The sequence below is a fragment of the Schistocerca cancellata genome, chromosome 4 (genome assembly GCF_023864275.1).
Source record: "Schistocerca cancellata isolate TAMUIC-IGC-003103 chromosome 4, iqSchCanc2.1, whole genome shotgun sequence".
NCBI classification, from domain to species: Eukaryota; Metazoa; Arthropoda; class Insecta; order Orthoptera; family Acrididae; genus Schistocerca; species Schistocerca cancellata.
Genome location: NC_064629.1, coordinates 540,504,354 through 540,526,722, shown reverse-complemented (window position 1 = coordinate 540,526,722; position 22,369 = coordinate 540,504,354). Strand labels below are relative to the sequence as shown.

At 41.6% G+C, this 22,369-nt stretch overlaps 1 protein-coding gene across 2 annotated transcripts in view; it reads left to right on the top strand.

Annotated features, from left to right (window-relative positions):
- The window catches only part of LOC126184962 (host cell factor 2), a 284,341-nt gene that overhangs the window by 215,284 nt on the left and 46,688 nt on the right, over positions 1-22,369 (top strand). For both annotated transcript variants that reach the window (XM_049927657.1, XM_049927656.1), the window contains exons 13-14: positions 1,626-2,141; positions 2,281-2,540. In XM_049927657.1, the coding sequence (XP_049783614.1) occupies positions 1,626-2,141; positions 2,281-2,540 (776 nt within the window). The remainder of the gene's footprint in view (positions 1-1,625; positions 2,142-2,280; positions 2,541-22,369) is intronic.

Sequence of the window (22,369 nt, the reverse complement as noted above, 5' to 3'; positions counted from 1 at the left end):
GGACAGAACATTTTCTTTCTTTTGCAATTCAGGCCTCTACCATCATATTTTTTGACCTAGATAACCATGAAAAACGTGATATTATAGACAACTTATTTTTTCTCCTTTAGAAAGGTAAGAATCACAGAAACAATGACGTGGAAGTTGACATTGATTTGGCCGTTTTTTGTGTTAGGGCCATTGATTTATATTCACTGTCATCTATTGATCGTGTGAGGTGATTAATGCAATTTTGTCTATGACAAATAGTAGGTGCACAAAAACAGTTGGATTATTTTTTCAAATATTTCAAACCATGCTGAAAAATTAGTTTTCTGTTTACTTTTGGTTAGCTTTCAATAAATGTGGCACCCACCTTGTGCAAACAGTTGTTGTTGTTAATGATTTGTGTAAATTTTACTGGGGTCTCTCCATAGATATTCTTATGCTGGCACCAGCAATTTCGTACACCTTAGAGTGCTGACTGTCCATTACCACGTTGTGTACTTCCCACTGTCTTTTATCTGTGCCCACCGTTTTGAAACATTTTCATGTGGAACATCCTTGAACACACAAGTCCTGCTTGTTTGAATTTGTCCAACCAGGTCTTAGCTGTTTGAAAGGGAAGGAGTAGTCTCTTTTTATATGTTAATATGTGGATGAATTGATGTAGGTGATAAGCTTCACAACAGACACTTATGACAGTACAAGATTTGAATTTCTCCATTTCAACTAAATGCACACAACATGTTTGAAAACAATGCAAACAAGACTATTTTGCTGGTAGTTGACATTTGTCTGAAGTAATTGCAAGGAAAATATAATTTTATTTATCTCGATACCATCTCCATGTGAGTCTTATGAATAAGTAATATTTTTAACTTTTTTTAACAAAATGTTCTGTTAATAAACATTACCTAAATGTTGCTAACATTTTGCAGTACCCTTTTCTCTCCATTTTTCCACCACAAACCTGTAATCAGGTGAAGGATGATATTGTCCTCATCAATAATACTGCCAGGTTAAGGCATTAAGTATCAGTATATAAATAAACTATTATTAGTGTGCTTTTTAATGCAACTGTTGCCCATGCATCAGCAGTACACAAAATGATATAGTGACTCGTGATCATGAAGGCGAAAGATGAACTGTCCCTATCATTGAGGCTAAAGAAAGGAGGATGAGATATGTAAAAAAGATGAGCAAATATTGTCTTTTCAGTATTTATCTGTTACTGAATTTGGGCCTTGCATTTTTCTTTCATTATTAAACTGCTGATGTCAGTTCTGTCAATTATTTCAGTAGAACCTAATTTTTAAAAGACTGTCCCAAAGCTACCCGTTTTGTGTTATCGTGTTGCTATTTTCAACTACTGAATATTATCTGTAAATGTCTGATAATGACATGATTGTTATAGTAGATACACCAATTAGCAGCTTATAATGAGCTATTTGGTATATCTACTGTAACAATCATGTCATTATCAGACACACATTATGCTGCTGGCCCTAAAAAAGAAAAATCTGTAAATGTGTTTTGTTACAACACATTTACAGATAATGCAGTACTGATTGTTGTCATATCTTAAAAGAAACCATGATAAAGTATTTCCATACTATAAGTGAATGTTAAATATTCGGTTACAGCTTCGAGTGAAGGGCCTGCTACTACAGATGCTGCACTGGCTGCTTTGGCCGCAGAAGCTGGACTCCTTGACCCACCCTTAGAAAACTTGTCACCAGCTTTTCTTCAAAAAGAACTTGAGGGTGATGGGAGTGAAATGTCACCAAATTTAACAGGTGATGAGCTCCAGTTTCCAACCTCCCAAGACAACTACAGAAGTGATGGTGTAAGAATGAACAGTACAAACAGTGACAAATTAGTTATCGACGAAAATCTGGACAGCGGAAGTACGACGGGTGCTGACAGTGATATTGCCAAAGCTGCTTCAGAACTGATGCAACTTAGTAATCCAGAAGTTTGTAGCTTGGCAGATGAACTTAGATCTATTAAGGAAAGTCATTCGTCTGGCCTCGGTGAAAGTGCAGATTGCAGCCTAAATGATGTTTTACAATCGTGTACTGATGGAAATTTACATGCAGAAATGTCAGGTCACTCTCCAATAAGTGCAATGAAGTTCCAAAGTGAGCCCTCCATAGAAGGTAAACAGTTATTTTGAAGCATGGTTCTTATTTTTATGCATTTTAAGTAGTATGTTGAAAGTGTAGAGAATACACAAATTCTTTTATTTATTTGTAATGTAATAGTTGGGTTTACAAAAAAAGAAGAATTCTGTTCCAGACCCTACAAAGGGAACAGACATTGATAACAGTGCTATTAGTGCAGCGCAAGGAGAAAGCAGTTTGGGAAACAAATCTGGACTGACAGAAAACAGAGATTCGGAATTCAATTTGCGTGAGACTGACAGCAGTGCAAGCTCTCTGCCACTGATGAAGACAGGTGAAATGGAGTCTGATGCTCTGTCCACATTAGCATCTGCAGCACTGGGCTGCAAGCAGGCACCGACGAATGGAGCGCCTGTTCAACCTGCGGAGCAGAAGGTACTGCTGATATTCAAATTCTAAAAATGGAAAAATTTTCATGCCTTATATTACTGCACAGAATTTTTTACAGTTGGATGAATGAGTTTAACTTCAGTATATATCAATTGTGCACAAACTTTTTACTCCAGCCCTAAGTGATTATGTGTCAGGTGATCCTATTGGACCACCTTTGCTGCTATAATGCTCATTACACATATGTGTTAGACTCTGTAAATGTAGAAAATGGGTTGGTGTCCTATTGTGCATAAACCATATTATCCATTGTCTTTCCACAAGAGTAAAGTTTAAGCCCCTATGACTCTCATCGCCCACAATCCCTGCCTGGGTTGTTCCATGTCAAATCAGCAAATGCTACAACCAGACACTCTCAGATTTTATTTGAAATTAAGTACACATGTAGTATTCTTAAATAGTAAACAATACTATTTTTTCACATTTATCTGATGGAAGGTTACAGAGTAATGTGAGTAATTGGTGCTCAAAAATTGAAACGTAATTTTGTGTTGTTTTTGTTTTGCTGTGTGTGACTGGTAAAATCATAGTTGGATTTATAACTTTGCGTGCAAAATTGTACTTTTCATACAAATAAATGTATTTTAAAGCACGACATGAGCCATATTAATAACTCAAAATTAATAATCATCCTAAGTATATATATATATATATATTGTACTGATATATATATAATAGAGGGAAACATTCCACGTGGGAAAAATATATTTAAAAAGAAAGATGATGAGACTTACCAAACAAAAGCGCTGGCAGGTCGATAGACACACAGACAAACACAAACATACACACAAAATTCTAGCTTTCGCAACCAACGGTTGCATCGTCAGGAAAGAGGGAAGGAGAAGGAAAGACAAAAGGATATGGGTTTTAAGGGAGAGGGTAAGGAGTCATTCAAATCCCGGGAGCGGAAAGACTTACCTTATGGGGAAAAAAGGACAGGTATACACTTGCACACACACACATATCCATCCACACATACACAGACACAAGCAGACATTTGTCACAAATGTCTGCTTGTGTCTGTGTATGTGTGGATAGATATGTGTGTGTGTGTGTGCGCAAGTGTATACCTGTCCTTTTTTCCCCATAAGGTAAGTCTTTCCGCTCCCGGGATTGGAATGACTCCTTACCCTCTCCCTTAAAACCCATATCCTTTTGTCTTTCCTTCTCCTTCCCTCTTGCCTGACGAGGCAACCGTTGGTTGCGAAAGCTAGAATTTTGTGTGTATGTTTGTGTTTGTTTGTGTGTCTATCGACCTGCCAGCGCTTTTGTTTGGTAAGTCTCATCATCTTTCTTTTTATATATATATATATATATATATATATATATATATATATAACACCCTCATTTCAAAGACTGTATACATAATGATTGGTTGGCATGGCTATCTTCCTTCTCTTTGGTATTTTGTCTTTGGATAATATTCAGTAGTGAATTATTGTCAGTTGATGATGAAAGTGAAATGTACATTTTCTTTTGGTGTGGCATAGCCTATAATGTCAAGTAATGTGAGTAATTCTTCATTGTTGTGTTTTAAAATTAGCTTAAAGGTACTTTTTTACAATTCTCACAAAAATGTAGAAGTTTGCGTGCCTACAACCAGTTAATATTTGCAAACTATGAACATAACCTTAAATTTTGTTCCAGGATGTGGAAAAAAATGAAGAAGTAATGTTGTGTATTACTAATTACATGAAGCTGACACATTGAACTTTTAAAACATTTCATAAAAATGAGACTGTTCATTTGTGAATGATATACAATGTCTAAAATTTCAGCTTTGTACTATAATCCTTTTAATGAAAAGGGTGACAATAACCATAAGAAATGAAAATGAAGAACCATAAGAAAAACTTGCTTCCTCTTTCCCAATAGATGATAGAAAGGAAACATTTCCTAATATTGAATCAGAAACTATGTGACAAGTACTAGGAAAAAAATCCACTAGTAGAAGTTTCTGGTAAGTCCAGCACAGAAAAATGATGGTAATCTAGTGTGTTCTGAGGTCAGAAACAAAAAAGAGTGAAAAATGTTGAACCACAGTGATGAACAAGACATTGCTGCAAGTGCAGTCCTATAAACTGTGAATGCTTCTTTGCAGTCTCTTGGCGAATCGCCAGTTAAGAAAAATGACTGTGTGGTGAAGTATTGTAATGAAAAACTAATAAAAGTAACTTCAACAATCCAAAGTAGTAGTATTGTTGCTGCCTTCCGAGGAAGAAGAGTTAGTTAATCATTCAGAGTCGGAGATAATAACTTAGCTGAAAAAGAAATTTAGTTCTTGCACATCGCGAAGTATATAGACAGAAATTCTCACGATTTTACCTTAAAGTTGGAGTGATAATAAGCTCAAAGAGGAATTTAAATAACTAACTAGGTGGCTACATAAGTAAAAGATTTGGTGAAGACAAAGGGTATTTTGTCTTCCTCCCCCCCCCCCCCCAATCCAAAACCTGTCAAGACTCTTAATGAATGGACTGCTGACTTTATTGTTGTGATGAAATAAGCAGGTCAGTGCCTGGTAAAAAAGGTTTTGTGCTCATAAGAGTTGATGGAGAGAAAATTCAAATACAAAAACTATTAGTTCTAAGTAATTTGACAGAAATTTATGCAGACATCAAAGACAAGTATTCAGGCCTCCACAATGGGTTTTCAAAGTTTGCTGAGCTACGTCCCAAAAATTGTGTTTAACTGGAAGCAGTTGTACATATGCTGTTTGTGTGCCTGCTACTCACCAAAACTTCAAACTTATGGTGACCGAATGTAACTTTCCTCAGCTGACAATGAATGATGTTGCTCCAGTAAAAATCTACAAAGACTGCATTGTAAGAGTTGTGTGAAACCCATCATTACCTGCTTGTCAATTTGGTGAATGTCAGTTCTGCTCAGGACAAGAAACACTTGAAAGTGTTTACAAGAATTGTTGGATACTAATGATATTGATCAGATAACTTAAAGACAGTGGCTGTCTTTTGATCGCACATCTCTTGGACCCATCACAAAATCCTCAAATCCTCTGAAAACTTTACTGATTTTTTTAAAAATTAAAATAATTTACATGACATTCCTTTGTGGCCAGCCACCAATCAACCTTCCAGAAAAGATTGAAAAATGAGCTTGTGGTTTGTGATGTTGCTGAGAATTCATTTTTGTTCTACTGGATGAAGTTCAGGGCTACCACTGTACCAACACACAAGCAATATTTCATTCCTTTGTAGCTTTTTACAAGGATGGCAGCAAACTTGACCACACAGGTTGTGTCATTCTATTAGAATGCCTCACATATGGCACTGTTGCTGTGCATCTGTTCCAGTTCTACTTGATTGAATTTCTAACCGGACAACATAATGAAAAACCAATTAAAGTATATCACTTCTTTAGGAGCAGAAACTCTGTGTAAAAAGAGAGAGAACCTCATCAACATGGTCTATCATGAAGGTGATTTCTGTATTGAAGTTCAGGGGCGTTTTTCAACTACCTCTCATGGAAAAAGAGCTAGCAATGATGTTGGTGGAACAGTCAAGTGACTGGCTACCCAAGAAAGTCTGCAGCCCCCTTGCACTGATCAAATCGTAACACCCGAACAGCTTGGTGTGTTTACCAAGGATAATTTTGATGGGATCAATTTCAAGTATGCCACTATGGAAGATCATAAAAATGAAGAAGTGAAATTTGAGTAATGCTGCACAATTTGAGAGAGAGACAAACTTCACACCTTCATTCCCGTAAGCAAGAACAAAATAACAGAAAAAGTGTGTTCAGATTGTAATGAATCAAAATTGAACTAACTACAGCTGTTGACAGTGATCCAATATTGATTGATGACATTGAAGGATATGTTGCTTCTGAATATAATGGATGTGGGTTGTTAGCCTGTTTAGTTGGCAAAAATGCCCCAGTCATGCAGATACTTTTCCGCAGCAGGAAAGTAAAAGCAATCTTGAACCCTCAAACTGCTACAGGGCGAACATCTGCATTATCCCATGCAGATGCTGATGAGCAACAGACTGATGGGATAGAAGCATGATGAATTGGACTGCTATGACTCATCTCAGTAAAAAGAACTAATAACTAACTGATTTTAAACCTATCTCTGGTATTCAGCTATACTGATGGTTTTTGAAGATTTCCAACTTCTTGTATTTTTAATTAAACACTGATAAGGCAAATATATATATATATTTTAGACTATCTGTTATAAGCTATTGTATTATGATGTCGTGATTTAGCTATATCGTAACACACAGCTGATGAGAAGTAGGCCTAATATTTATAATAAATTAATATTTGAAGGTGTTTCACTGCACCATCCTAAGCATAAAGTTACTTCTGATAGTGATACCATCCTCATCCAAAGTTGGGACTTTCAGAAGATGAGAGAAAAACAGTATCTTCTGCATACATTTTTTGGGAATTTTAAAAATAATTTTTCAAAATTCAGTAAATTCAATAATGATGTTGATATATTCAACTACTTATGTTTTATATTATATGAAAGCCCTTTAAAAGAGCTTTCAAAATGAACTCAATTTCATTGGTCGAGCTTAGTTAGAACACAAGTTGCCAACAAATTAACATTGTTCCGCGAGACAAAAATTCATTTTTTTTAAGCACCCATTACTCAGTAACCTTTCCTCAGAAAAATGCGAAAAAATTGTTTTGTGTTACTATTTATGAATACTACATGCATACTTAATTTCAAATAAATCTAAATGTGTCGTGTTGAAAACCCTACTTTCATTTGTTGATTTGACACAGAAAACATTAATATTATAATGATCCAGGTCCTTTTCTTCCAATATTTCTTGAGGATTTGCATCTGCTCACCTGTGTCACTGTCGCTGTAAATTAACTGTTTCTATGTTAATCTCACCTTGCCTATAAATAAAATGCAGGTATATTGATGTTCAATGATCTGTCATAGAATCCATTGGTGTAATGTCTTGTAGCCTGAGAGTTTCCTCACACTTCATGTGATATGGATAAAGTAACTGCTTATGCAGAATTGATTAGCCAAGCGTGTAGGTTATGCTTTCAGCCACCCTAATTTTTTGCACATTTGTTTGAAGATCATCTACCCATCAGAATAAACTCTCCTCAATGTCCTGTGTGAAAACTATTGGTGAGGGATCTAATGTAATCCCTTTACGTCGTTGTGAATGACCCTGTGTCAACAAGTCGCTGGAACACTGTACGGAACATCTTTTCAGAAGAAATGCAGTATTTAAGATGATGATGGGCATATATGATGTGATTGGCTAAACCATAGCCGACTGCCAATTCTGAAATTTTCTGGTGTTAGAATAGAAATCAATTTCACCATTTGCATTCTTCACACCCCATGGAATCACTAATCTTATTCTGATGACAGTACAGCTTCAAAATGCTAAACACAGAATGGTTGATGTAGGAGATGGTTGTAAGTACTATGACCGACAATAGCATCACCATCATATGACCGACAAAGGGAACCCACCATAGGTAGCTTTCTGACACGCTCAGTATGTCACAGGATGAAAGAGAGGTGAAAATAAAGGGACACCTATTTTGGCATAGGTACCAACACTCAATAGATTCCAATAAAGTGATAGTCAAAGTATTGACTCCACTTCATGAGCCTCCTCACATGGTGTAAAAGCAAATGAGTCAGTAGTGCAGTGGCTACGAGCACAGTTTGAATTTTTGTGCTCTGTATTCAAATACAGTGTTAAGTTTTTCTTTCTTTTATTGTTGTGGAATTTTTTGTGACATTGTGAAATACAGTGGAATTGTTTACAAAAGAAGTAAGCATTTCAGGCCTAATTAAAAATAAATTTCATCATCACAAATGTCATATAATTAGCAGTAATTGAAAATGAAAAACATATAAATAATAATGTTTCAGTTTTTGCCTTTCATTTTTACTTTTATACTTCAAGAGTACCAATGTATTCCCAGGGGTGTCATCTACACTCCTGGAAATGGAAAAAAGAACACATTGACACCGGTGTGTCGGACCCACCATACTTGCTCCGGACACTGCGAGAGGGCTGTACAAGCAATGATCACACGCACGGCACAGCGGACACACCAGGAACCGCGGTGTTGGCCGGCGAATGGCGCTAGCTGCGCAGCATTTGTGCACCGCCGCCGTCAGTGTCAGCCAGTTTGCCGTGGCATACGGAGCTCCATCGCAGTCTTTAACACTGGTAGCATGCCGCGACAGCGTGGACGTGAACCGTATGTGCAGTTGACGGACTTTGAGCGAGGGCGTATAGTGGGCATGCGGGAGGCCGGGTGGACGTACCGCCGAATTGCTCAACACGTGGGGCGTGAGGTCTCCACAGTACATCGATGTTGTCGCCAGTGGTCGGCGGAAGGTATACGTGCCCGTCGACCTGGGACCGGACCGCAGCGACGCACGGATGCACGCCAAGACTGTAGGATCCTACGCAGTGCCGTAGGGGACCGCACCGCCACTTCCCAGCAAATTAGGGACACTGTTGCTCCTGGGGTATCGGCGAGGACCATTCGCAACCGTCTCCATGAAGCTGGGCTACGGTCCCGCACACCGTTAGGCCGTCTTCCGCTCACGCCCCAACATCGTGCAGCCCGCCTCCAGTGGTGTCGCGACAGGCGTGAATGGAGGGACCATTGGAGACGTGTCGTCTTCAGCAATGAGAGTCGCTTCTGCCTTGGTGCCAATGATGGTCGTATGCGTGTTTGGCGCCGTGCAGGTGAGCGCCACAATCAGGACTGCATACGACCAAGGCACACAGGGCCAACACCCGGCATCATGGTGTGGGGAGCGATCTCCTACACTGGCCGTACACAACTGGTGATCGTCGAGGGGACACTGAATAGTGCACGGTACATCCAAACCGTCATCGAACCCATCGTTCTACCATTCCTAGACCGGCAAGGGAACTTGCTGTTCAAACAGGACAATGCACGTCCGCATGTATCCCGTGCCACCCAACGTGCTCTAGAAGGTGTAAGTCAACTACCCTGGCCAGCAAGATCTCCGGATCTGTCCCCCATTGAGCATGTTTGGGACTGGATGAAGCGTCGTCTCACGCGGTCTGCACGTCCAGCACGAACGCTGGTCCAACTGAGGCGCCAGGTGGAAATGGCATGGCAAGCCGTTCCACAGGACTACATCCAGCATCTCTACGATCGTCTCCATGGGAGAATAGCAGCCTGCATTGCTGCGAAAGGTGGATATACACTGTACTAGTGCCGACATTGTGCGTGCTCTGTTGCCTGTGTCTGTGTGCCTGTGGTTCTGTCAGTGTGATCATGTGATGTATCTGACCCCAGGAATGTGTCAATAAAGTTCCCCCTTCCTGGGACAATGAATTCACGGTGTTCTTATTTCAATTTCCAGGAGTGTATCATAAAAACATTCAAAGCATAAAAATTTGAAACATCACGAGCAACATGCAGAGGCCCACATGACACAGCCACATTTTTTTAGTGTAAATATCAACTTTGTTAACATTGCTAAATACCTTGTAATCTGGTGATAATTTTGTGACAACTCTTGCATATCAAAGCATTTTCTTGAAAGCTAGAACCTGCAATTGATGATGGATTAAGGTAATTGGGGGAAAGGGGGGGGGGGGGAATTCTGATTGCATTGACAGACAGCCCATTTTATAAGGAGGGATCACGTTGCTCACCCCCACTAGTCAATAATGTATAGAAACACCTCCATTCTTATGTAACATTGTATAACATTGTCCAGAAACTAATGGTAGGGTTCTCTTTTTTTGAGCTTTCCAGATTTTGTGGCTGTCGCATGCACATTCTAATGCCATTCCACTAAATGCACTCAAGGACCATATGTGCCACTGACTTCTTGGAGATGAACAAAAACTATTGCTAACAGTTTTCTGGAAAGTATTAATCCATACTGGGCAGTATACAAGTATGACAGTTGATTCAGTTGCCCTGCTGTTATCTCTGTAACTTTCTTACCTTTGAACATTCTCTTACTATAGAGGTGATACACACATGGAGTTTGATCCATGTTTATAATTAAATAAGTGGCGAGTTATGGAATTCTAGTGGAACTTAGAAGCTGAATCAGTCTTCCTGTTTCCAGTACGTCATCAAACATACACTTGTGTTTGGCGCTGACGTGTTTGGTGATATGACACTGCTGAATTCTGTTTTTCTCCTTGAAAGAATTGCAGCAGGTTTTTGAGGCTTTGAATTCAATTTTTCTGGTTGCAGTGAGACTTACTGAATAACAATAACAACACTCAACACTGAATAATGATTCAAATTATCATAAAAGTTATATTATCATAAAAGTTATAACATTTAAGAAGTCAAGAATGATGATGTGTTTCCAAAAGCCATGTAGCTGTATGAAGGTGCTTTACACACATCACTGGTTTCACATCGGTATAGACGTATCTTCAGGTTTATCTGTCAAGAATACAAATTACTGTGTTAAATTTTTGAAATGTTACAAATACAGAATCATAATATGGGCATTAAAAAATCCATGACAAATGCTCACAATGTAATTTGGTTCCCAACCTTCTGTTGTTTTCGTAGTTATGATTTCCTCCTTTCAGCTGTCCATGTGTTGGTTTCCTCTTTGGCACCACAACCTTCAGCCTTCCAGTTGTTGCTAGCCTCCACAGACTGCTTACACCACATCGCCTTGTTAGAAATATGCAGAAGTATGCACATCACACAGGATCTTAAGTTTAACTTGCATTGATTTTATACAGTTGGCATCACCCAGATTTTCTAATATATCCTACGGTGTGTTACCCGGTAAACTATTTTTCAGATTTCTTCCATTCTCAACATATCAGTTCCATATGAGAGTATTATTTTTTGGATGATATTTCCAGTGTACTTACAATACTTAACCTAGATGTTAGTTAATTTTTATGCATTTTGCCCTGTTCACAGTAGTGTCCCATTCTTCATCTTTTTCCTCAACATTTTTCTAGGCATGCCTCAGTTACCAGTCATGTTTTGTATATTTTGAAAGAATCTTTTGTGTGTACTCAATTTTATTATGACCACTCACCAGTGTGGTTTGACTGTTAATGTGGATAACTTCCTGAAAGCTGGGACTACATAATTGTCCATCTACATTATGGAAATATAACCATTGTGGGTACTTGTCACTCTTTTTTTTTTTGTTAAATGCCAACACTATGGTTCTGTATTTACAGCATTTCATAGTTTCACATAGCGATTTATATTCTTGATAGATAATGCTGAAGATGCATACAGGGTGTTACAAAAAGGTACGGCCAAACTTTCAGGAAACATTCCTCACACACAAAGAAAGAAAATATGTTATGTGGACATGTGTCCGGAAACGCTTACTTTCCATGTTAGAGCTCATTTTATCGCTTCTCTTCAAATCACATTAATCATGGAATGGAAACACACAGCAACAGAACGTATCAGCGTGACTTCAAACACTTTGTTACAGGAAATGTTCAAAATGTCCTCCGTTAGCGAGGATACATGCATCCACCCTCCGTCGCATGGAATCCCTGATGTGCTGATGCAGCCCTGGAGAATGGCGTATTGTATCAGAGCCGTCCACAATACGAGCACGAGGAGTCTCTACATTTGGTACCAGGATTGCGTAGACAAGAGCTTTCAAATGCCCCCATAAATGAAAGTCAGGAGGGTTGAGGTCAGGAGAGCGTGGAGGCCATGGAATTGGTCCGCCTCTACCAGTCCATCGGTCACCGAATCTGTTGTTGAGAAGCATACGAACACTTCGATTGAAATGTGCAGGAGCTCCATCGTGCATGAACCACATGTTGTGTCGTACTTGTAAAGGCACATGTTCTAGCAGCACAGGTAGAGTATCCCGTAGGAAATCATGATAACGTGCTCCATTGAGCGTTGGTGGAAGAACATGGGGCCAAATCAAGACATCACCAACAATGCTTGCCCAAACGTTCACAGAAAATCTGTGTTGATGACGTGATTGCACAATTGCGTGCGGATTCTCGTCAGCCCACACATGTTGATTGTGAAAATTTACAATTTGATCACGTTGGAATGAAGCCTCATCCGTAAAGAGAACATTTGCACTGAAATGAGGATTGACACATTGTTGGATGAAACGTTCGCAGAAGTGTACCCGTGAAGGCCAATCAGCTGCTGATAGTGCCTGCACACGCTGTACATGGTACGGAAACAACTGGTTCTCCCGTAGCACTCTCCATACAGTGACGTGGTCAACGTTACCTTGTACAGCAGCAACTTCTGTGACGCTGACATTAGGGTTATCGTCAACTGCATGAAGAATTGCCTCGTCCATTGCAGGTGTCCTCGTCGTTGCAGGTCTTCCCCAGTCGCGATTCATAGGCTGGAATGTTCCGTGCTCCCTAAGACGCCGATCGAATGCTTTGAACGTCTTCCTGTCGGGACACCATCGTTCTGGAAATCTGTCTCGATACAAATGTACCACGCCACGACTATTGCCCCGTGCTAATCCATACATAAAATGGGCATCTGCAAATCCGCATTTGTAAACATTGCACTGACTGCAAAACCACATTCGTGATGAACACTAACCTGTTGATGCTACGTACTGATGTGCTTGATGCTAGTACTGTAGAGCAATGAGTCGCATGTCAACACAAGCACCGAAGTCAACATTACCGTTCTTCAATTGGGCCAACTGGCGGTGAATCGAGGAAGCACAGTACATACTGACAAAACTAAAATGAGCTCTAACATGGAAATTAAGTGTTTCCGGACACATGTCCACATAACATCTTTTCTTTATTTGTGTGTGAGGAATGTTTCCTGAAAGTTTGGCCATACCTTTTTGTAACACCCTGTATACTGATGTGAAACTGGTGGTTGTAAATAAAGCACCTTCATACACTAATGTGGCTCTGGGAAACACCTCATCATTCTTGAATTTTTAATTTTGATAGTTTTTATGGTAATTGGAACAGTTATTGAGTGTTGAGTATTATTTTTCACAGTGTCTCTGAGCTGTGGTTGCCCTCTGCAGAAAGTTGTTTGCAATGAGGCTGGTGCAACCATCCGGCTCTTCATATAATTGCTAGTCTTGGAAACAAATGTATCAACCTCCTAAAATATTTTGCATATTTCCACTCAGTAATCAAAATATTGATTACACAAAACCAAGCAGTAAGAATAATATGTGGTGTTCACCTGAGATCATTGTGTAGATATCTCTTCAAGGATTTAGGCATTTTAACTGCACCATCACAATACATATATCTGCTAATGACATTTGTTGTCCGCCGCTCGTGGTCTCACGGTAGCGTTCTCGCTTCCCGAGCACGGGGTCCCGGGTTCGATTCCCGGCGGGGTCAGGGATTTTCACCTGCCTCGAGATGACTGGGTGTTTGTGTTGTCCTCATCATTTCATCATCATCCAGGAAAGTGGCGAAATTGGACTGAGCAAAGGTTGGGCAATTGTACGGGCGCTGATAACCACGCAGTTGAGCGCCCCACAAACCAAACATCATCATCAATGACATTTGTCATCGGTAATCAGTCACAGTTTGAGAAGAACAGTGATGTCCTTACCTGCAACACTAGAAGGAAAGAAAAATCTTTTATTACCCTTTATTAAAGCTAACAGTGACTCAGAAAGGAGCTCAATATGCAGCAACAAAAATTTTTGATCATTTGACCAATAACACAAAATGTCCAACAAGTAGCAAAACAGGTTTTAATTGAACCTAAAATCATTTCTCCTGGATAACTCCTTCTGTTCCTTGGATAAATTTCTATTTAAAAACTTGTTTTTGAGTGTAGTTGCTTGTGTAAGACTAAAAATAATGTGTTCATTAATGTTAATACTAATCATGTATACATATCCTGTAAACTGACTCGTTCCACATCATTTCGATAAAAGAATCATTCAAATGATCTATTGAACATGTAACTAACTGCCCGCTCTTGCAGTGCTTTTATAGTAAGCAGATGGCCAATATTTCTGACCCCTGTGAAATATACACTCTTGAGTTGATCTGCCAGTTACCACTTACGTCCTCCATTGCAGTAGCTGTTTTGTCTGTTTTGTGCTTATGAGGTTGCAGATACTTTTCTATACTACTGATTTCAATAACCACTCCAGATGGAGCTTATGAAATCTTACTGATTTTAACTGCAATCAAAAATAAAACTCCTGTTATCTGTCACAGGGAATGAGCAACATAGATAGATAAAAATAAATCACAATTTTGGAGATAATTTTTTTATGTTAAGTTTTTCCAAAAGTTCAAAAAAGTATTACACTGCTCCAGTTCTCTCTCTTTTTGTTTCTGGACTCTTGTTTTCACACACTTCCAGATCGTTGTGTAAGATTTCTCTTTCAATAGTTGTGCTTTGGGAAACTGATTTTGAGGTTTCTGCTACAAAATCACTTTCAATATCTTGGTGTCCTTGTACCCCACCTCCATCTCCGTGCAGAGGCTGTATTGAATGTGTTATTCACTTCTAACAAAATGAAGATATCCCCTTACTTAAGACATCAAGGGGACAGAAACAACCTAAAGTGACTAGAGCTCATCCTCACCAGATGCAGACCTGCTCGAGTATACACTGTACGAGTGGACTGAGGGAGTGGCGTAGAAACTTTTATCATTTTCTCAGAAACTATTGAGTGTCAGCATGTGAACAACGTGGGTGTCCATTTATTTTCACTCTTCTTTCACACAGTGAAGGCAAGCTGGCAGTGGCTCCATTATGCTCTATGGAACATTAATGTGGGCATCCATGGGTCCAGTGGAGCTCGCGCAAGGCACCTTGATAGCCAAGGAGTATCGAACACTGGTTGCAGAGCACGTAAACCTCTTCATACTGATCATGTTTCCTGACAGCTGTGGCATTTTTCAACAAGATAATGCACCATGTCATAAGGCCAGGAGTGTGATGGGATGGTCTGAAGAACACATGGCGAGTTCCAGTTGATATGCTGGCTCCTCAACTCACCTGATCTGTACCCAGTCGAACACTTCTGGGATGTTACTGAACGTGGCATCGTGAGCTCATCACCCCCCTCCCCAGAATTTATGGGAATTAGGTGACCTGTGTGTGCAGATGTGGTGCCAGCTCCCTCCAACGACCTACCAAGGCCTCATAGTTTCATGCTGTGATGCATAGTCACTGTTATCGCTGCCAAAGGTGGACATACTGGCCCTTAGGTAGGTGGTCACAATGTTCTGACTGATCAGTGGTCTTTTTTTTTCCACCAGCATTTTGTTTAGTGGGAACTAGCAACTACATTAATTTTTTAAAGTGTTTATTAATGATTCTGTCAACAGTTGCAGTACTTACATTAGGTGACTAGTTTCAAACCTTACACATTGATTTTCAAGCCTGGCCTACTGAGGATACAAAAAACATTACACAGTCCTCATTGAACAGTGAACATAAAAATGGAATTACAATAAACATTTCCAATGTAACAAATTAATTATTTGAATACAAACATACATGCACTGACAGTGTCTTATCTTAATAACAAACATCAAAGTGGCAACACATGCTTTATAAATGTTTGCAGAAACAATGTCACGAGCCACACGTGCCTCTTACCAAGTCGAAATCAAACTGGAAGTCAACATAGCCAACAGCACCACGAAACTTTCGATTGCCCTAGTGTCACTTTTCATGTACAAGCACATGTAGATGCATCTAAGCACCTTTACTAAACATGACATCAATACAGTAAATAGCAACAACATATGTGCAATTGTTACACAAATACAAATACTAGTGTCGCATGTACACATTATGTATTTGAACTTGAGACAAGCATTTCATGCCCAGGTGGGCGTCCACAGCCAATGAGCACATCAAATTAAAATGCAGACGTCGCAGTGGTTTTACTAACACATCACATTTGATATAAAGTATAATGAAACAAATAAAAATCATGTGTGTTGCTCTATTACAAATTTTCCATCATACATACAAACGGTTATCTTCCGAAAGTCTACATATATAAATAATTTACATACATAAAAGATTTTTAAAAAAACAGTTTATATTGTTTGTTCAGCCAATAAGTTTTGTAAAAAAACAGTTACATAGCCCTTTTAAAACAGTATCTCGTGGTACAGAACCATTATGACATCTCATCATGCACGACCACATCAAAATCACCTTATCCAGTACTCATAGTGTGAATCTGTTCGTGCGAGTCCTGTTGTTGTAACTCACATGCTCAAATATGGATACTCAAACATTTTAACTAATTCTAAACAATTTTGTGTTACTGGTCATGTATGCTGCATGAACAAGCTTCTTCATATAGTGTCCTTATGAATTATGGCACCTATTGGATACAAGCATCGAGACCTGACATAATTTACTAACAAGACATGCTAATACAATGACAGATGCACTTAAGTGCTCTCCTACAAAATGTTGTTTCAAATTCTAACATCGTGAACTGACATATTTGCCAGCTTGGCAAGGACCGGGTGATCAAAAAGTCAGTATAAATTTGAAAACTGAATAAATCATGGAATAATGTAGATAGAGAGGCACAAATTGACACACGTGCTTGGAATGACATGTGCATTTATTAGAACAAAAAAAAAAGTTCAGAAAATGTGCGACAGATGGTGCTTCATCTGATCAGAATAGCAATAATTAGCATAACAAAGTAAGACAAAGCAAAGATGATGTTCTTTACAGGAAATGCTCAATATGTCCACCATCATTCCTCAACATTAGCTGTTGTGAACAGCATTGTAAAGCATGTCTGGAGTTATGGTGAGGCATTGGCGTCGGATCTTGTCTTTCACCATGCCTAGAGATGTCGGGCGATCACGATACACTTGCGTCTTCAGGTAACCCCAAAGCCAATGATCGCATGGACTGAGGTCTGGGGACCTGGGAGGCCAAGCAGGACGAAAGTGGCGGCTGAGCACATGATCATCACCAAACTACGCGCGCAAGAGATCTTTCACGTGTCTAGCAATATGGGGTGGAGCGCCATCCTGCATAAACATCGTACGTTCCAGCAGGTGTTTATCAGCCAGGCTGGGGATGTGATCGGATCTGTAACATATCGGCGTACCTCTCACCCATCACATTAACAGTTACAAAACCAGAATCATCCATTTCCTCGAAGGAAAAAAGGCCCGATAATAGTAGATGTGGTAAATTCAACCCATACCGTGACTTGCTCGTTGTGCAATGGAGTTTCCACGACAGTTCTAGGATTTTCGCTAGCCCAAATTCTGCAGTTGTGGGTGTTGACAGACCCTCAGAGCGTGAAATGAGCTTCGTCGGTCCACAACAAGTTACTCAACCGATCGTCATCTTCTGTCATCTTTTAAAATGCCCACACCACAAATACCCTCCGCTTCACTAAATCGCCAGGTAACAGTTCATGATGCCGACGGATTTTGTACGGATAGCATCGGAGGGTGCGCCTAAGTGCCAACCAAACAGTAGTGTATGGAATGCCAGTGCGACGTGCGACTGCCCGAGCACTGACTTCCCCATGCATAGACGAACCCACTACAGTCTCCATTGCTTCCTGAACCGTCTCAGCAGCATTACACCTTGTGCTCGGTCGGCCAGTATGGGGTCTATCGTCTAAACAACCCGTGGCTTCGAACTTCGAAATCATTCTCGCCACAGCTGCGTTTGTCAATGGACCTTTACCCATTCGAATCCCCTTCCTATGGCGATAGGATCATAATGCTGAACTAGCACATTCCACATTCTGATAATACAGCTTCACTAAAAGCGCTTTTACAGGTAACGTCAACATGCTGCGACTGCTGGCGCATCTGATTCTCTCTGTCATTACAGCTCCTTTTATACACAATTGTCATGCGCAGTCACTGACTTTTGCTGTCCAGCGCCATCTGTTGGACATTTTGTGAACTTTGTTTCTTTTTGGTTCTAATAAAACCCCATGTCATTCCAAGCATGTGTGTCAATTTTTACCCCTCTATCTACATTATTCTGTGGTTTATTAAGTTTTCAAATTTATACTGACTTTTTGATCACGGATCTAATTACGGATTAAATTCAGTTGATATGATATACACTACGAAGCACACTCATATGAAACATTGTTTTATACAGTGCACAGTTCTGTATTTCCTATTTATTCGGTGTGAGATCATCATACACTATTTTGGGTACCTAATGCAGTAATTAAAAATTGAAGAGGTCTTTATGTGTAGCCCACATGTGAAATCTACGTACTCAAACTAAAAAATGAAATGAAATTTAAGTTAAGAAATAAAATTTAAAAATCCAAGAGATAAAATTGGAAAAAAATCAGGCCATTGTGTCTGGCCTCTGTGTACATGCCTTTCTGCACATCATCTGCACACTTTATTTAAAAACCATCTAACCCTAGAGATCATGGCATACAAAACTGAGCCTCTGTTAATGTCCTTGCATTACCATCTAGCAGTTATCAGGAAATGGCATTGGTGTCCCAGAACATGTGATAAAGACACTGGTGACATTCAGCCGGCACTCAATGAAATGTCCTTGTGCAACTAAGTACGTGGATAGGTACATAGTGTTTACATTACAGTGTTCTTGCTCATGTGCATAGTATTAAGAAGTTCAAGAAATCACACAAGCAGAAGTCACTGCAAGCCCCAAATTGAATTTGGGGAGTGTGGGCTTAGTGTAACCATGACATGACAACAAATGTCACTGCGTCATGTACACCAGCACTGGCATGGTACATTGTATTATTGCTTACCACAAGGATGGATCCAATAGTGTATAATGGCAATGTACCCCTCACATACTAATGTTTCTTCTCAGTGCATTTGTGTGCTTTTAAAAACACAACTTAAGGATTGGTTTTTGTAAATAGCAATTTGAGTACAAGAAGGTGTATATAGGCATTCAATGGCTGTATGATGCAAAACTCGTAATGCAGCAACAAATGTGATTTTTGTGTGTTTCATTGTACTTCATATTAAATGTGATTGGTTAATAAAGGTGCTGCGATATCAACATTTTAATTCGATGTGCCCATTGCACTTGGATGCGCTCCTGAACACGAGATTCTTCCCTTAAGTTCAAATATGTAATGTGTGCATGTAACACTAGTATTTTTATTTGTGTAATACTTGTACATTTGTTGTTTTTATTCACTGTATTGATATCATGTTTAATAAAGGTGCTTAGGTGCATCCACATTTAAAATTTGGCATGCCCATTGGCTGCGGACATGCACTTGTACATGAGGCGCAACACTAGTTCCACTGAAAGTTTCCTTGTGTAGCTGGCTTTGTCAACCTCCAGTTTGATTTTTGACTTGGTAAGAGGTGTGTGTGGCTTGTGACATTCATTCTGCAAACATTTATATTCCACTTTTGTATTCACCATTCATGGATAACTAGGTATGGCTTATTGTATCCTCAGTAGGCCAGGATTCAAAATGAACCTCTAAGGTTTGTTGAAACTAATCGTCTAATGTTCTGCTCCATTTCCATTGTATACATAGCAGTCATTGGCCCATTTTATATAATCCTTGGGTTGTACAGGTGTAGAACGTTTGGTTATAAATTTTGCCACAGTCAGTGTATGAAAGGCAAGTGTGCATGTTCCAGTCTGTGTCCAAAACCCTGTTTCAGTCTTTTATGAAATTTCATCAAATTTAAGAAAAATAGGAATAAACTGGCATGCTAGAATACTTCATAAATAACTGAATTCTGTGTGCTAACTGTGATGTATTCAAGTCTGTAATATGTGTGGTGGGAGCAGGAAGGGGCCTAACTTCTCTGATAAGGTTTGGGCAAGTTCTAGCAGTGTATCGCAACAGGTAACATTTCCAGTTGAACATCTGTTACTAATTTTTCCATTATGCCACAACTTCAGCATATTTTATTCTATACACATATCTTTTATCTTTCATAATGTAGTTTGTAGAATTATCAGTGCTATTTGTAGGTGATGATACACCTCTTAGTGGACATTAATGTGGAGTGTTTCCACCCTTTGTCTCTCTGACAACTGTGCTGGGGACACTCCCAGTGAGGTTCCTGAATGTTGTGGAGGAATGGTAGCCCATTCTACTTGAAGAGCTGAAAATGAAGGAGATAGTAGTGTTGGATGCTTGGGTTTGGAGTGAAGTTGACATTCTAACACATCCCAGAAGTGTTCCACGGTTTAGGCTGGGACTGTGGGCAGGCCAGTCCATTTCAGGGATGTTACTGTCCACAAACCATTGCCTCACAGATGCTGCTTAGACGTGGTGCACTGTCTCGCTGATACAGTCAGTCATCTACGAATTGTTCCTCTACAGTACACAGTACACAATGCTGTAAAATGTGTCCATATCATTCCACATTTAGTGTTTTCTTAAATGCAATAAGGGGGCCATGTGCTAACCACACACAACACCCCCATACCACAATACAAGGGTGGGTAAAAGTTTTGGCTCTGTGGCCAGTTCGAGGAAGCAGAGGTTTGCAGAGGGCTGTCCCCTTTAAAACTCATTGCATGCAATAGTTAACTTTGCATTTCAGGAAAAATAAAAATCGTTTCTCTTTCTATGCTGCTTATCTCATTTTCTCCTGTCCTTTTCACCTCTTGTGCCTTCATGGGCTCTTGAAGCTCATTTGCGTTGGTTTGCTTGTAGGAATATTCTGTCTTGTACTACACTTTCCCTGTCCAGCTCATTCCCTGTACCGCACGTCCGCCCCCCCCCCCCCCCCACCGTACCGCCCTTTACCCCCCGTACCGCCCTTTACCCCCCGTACCGCCCTTTACCCCCCGTACCGCCCTTTGCCCCCCCGTACCGCCCTTTGCCCCCCCGTACCGCCCTTTGCCCCCCCCCCCCGTACCGCCCTTTGCCCCCCCGTACCGCCCTTTGCCCCCCCCCGTACCGCCCTTTGCCCCCCCCCGTACCGCCCTTTGCCCCCCGTACCGCCCTTTGCCCCCCGTACCGCCCTTTGCCCCCCCGTACCGCCCTTTGCCCCCCCGTACCGCCCTTTGCCCCCCCGTACCGCCCTTTGCCCCCCCGTGCCGCCCTTTGCCCCCCCCGTGCCGCCCTTTGCCCCCCCCCGTGCCGCCCTTTGCCCCCACCCCCGTGCCGCCCTTTGCCCCCACCCCCGTGCCGCCCTTTGCCCCCACCCCCGTGCCGCCCTTTGCCCCCACCCCCGTGCCGCCCTTTGCCCCCACCCCCGTGCCGCCCTTTGCCCCCACCCCCGTGCCGCCCTTTGCCCCCACCCCCGTGCCGCCCTTTGCCCCCACCCCCGTGCCGCCCTTTGCCCCCACCCCCGTGCCGCCCTTTGCCCCCACCCCCGTGCCGCCCTTTGCCCCCACCCCCGTGCCGCCCTTTGCCCCCACCCCCGTGCCGCCCTTTGCCCCCACCCCCGTGCCGCCCTTTGCCCCCACCCCCGTGCCGCCCTTTGCCCCCACCCCCGTGCCGCCCTTTGCCCCCACCCCCGTGCCGCCCTTTGCCCCCACCCCCGTGCCGCCCTTTGCCCCCACCCCCGTGCCGCCCTTTGCCCCCACCCCCGTGCCGCCCTTTGCCCCCACCCCCGTGCCGCCCTTTGCCCCCACCCCCGTGCCGCCCTTTGCCCCCACCCCCGTGCCGCCCTTTGCCCCCACCCCCGTGCCGCCCTTTGCCCCCACCCCCGTGCCGCCCTTTGCCCCCACCCCCGTGCCGCCCTTTGCCCCCACCCCCGTGCCGCCCTTTGCCCCCACCCCCGTGCCGCCCTTTGCCCCCACCCCCGTGCCGCCCTTTGCCCCCACCCCCGTGCCGCCCTTTGCCCCCACCCCCGTGCCGCCCTTTGCCCCCACCCCCGTGCCGCCCTTTGCCCCCACCCCCGTGCCGCCCTTTGCCCCCA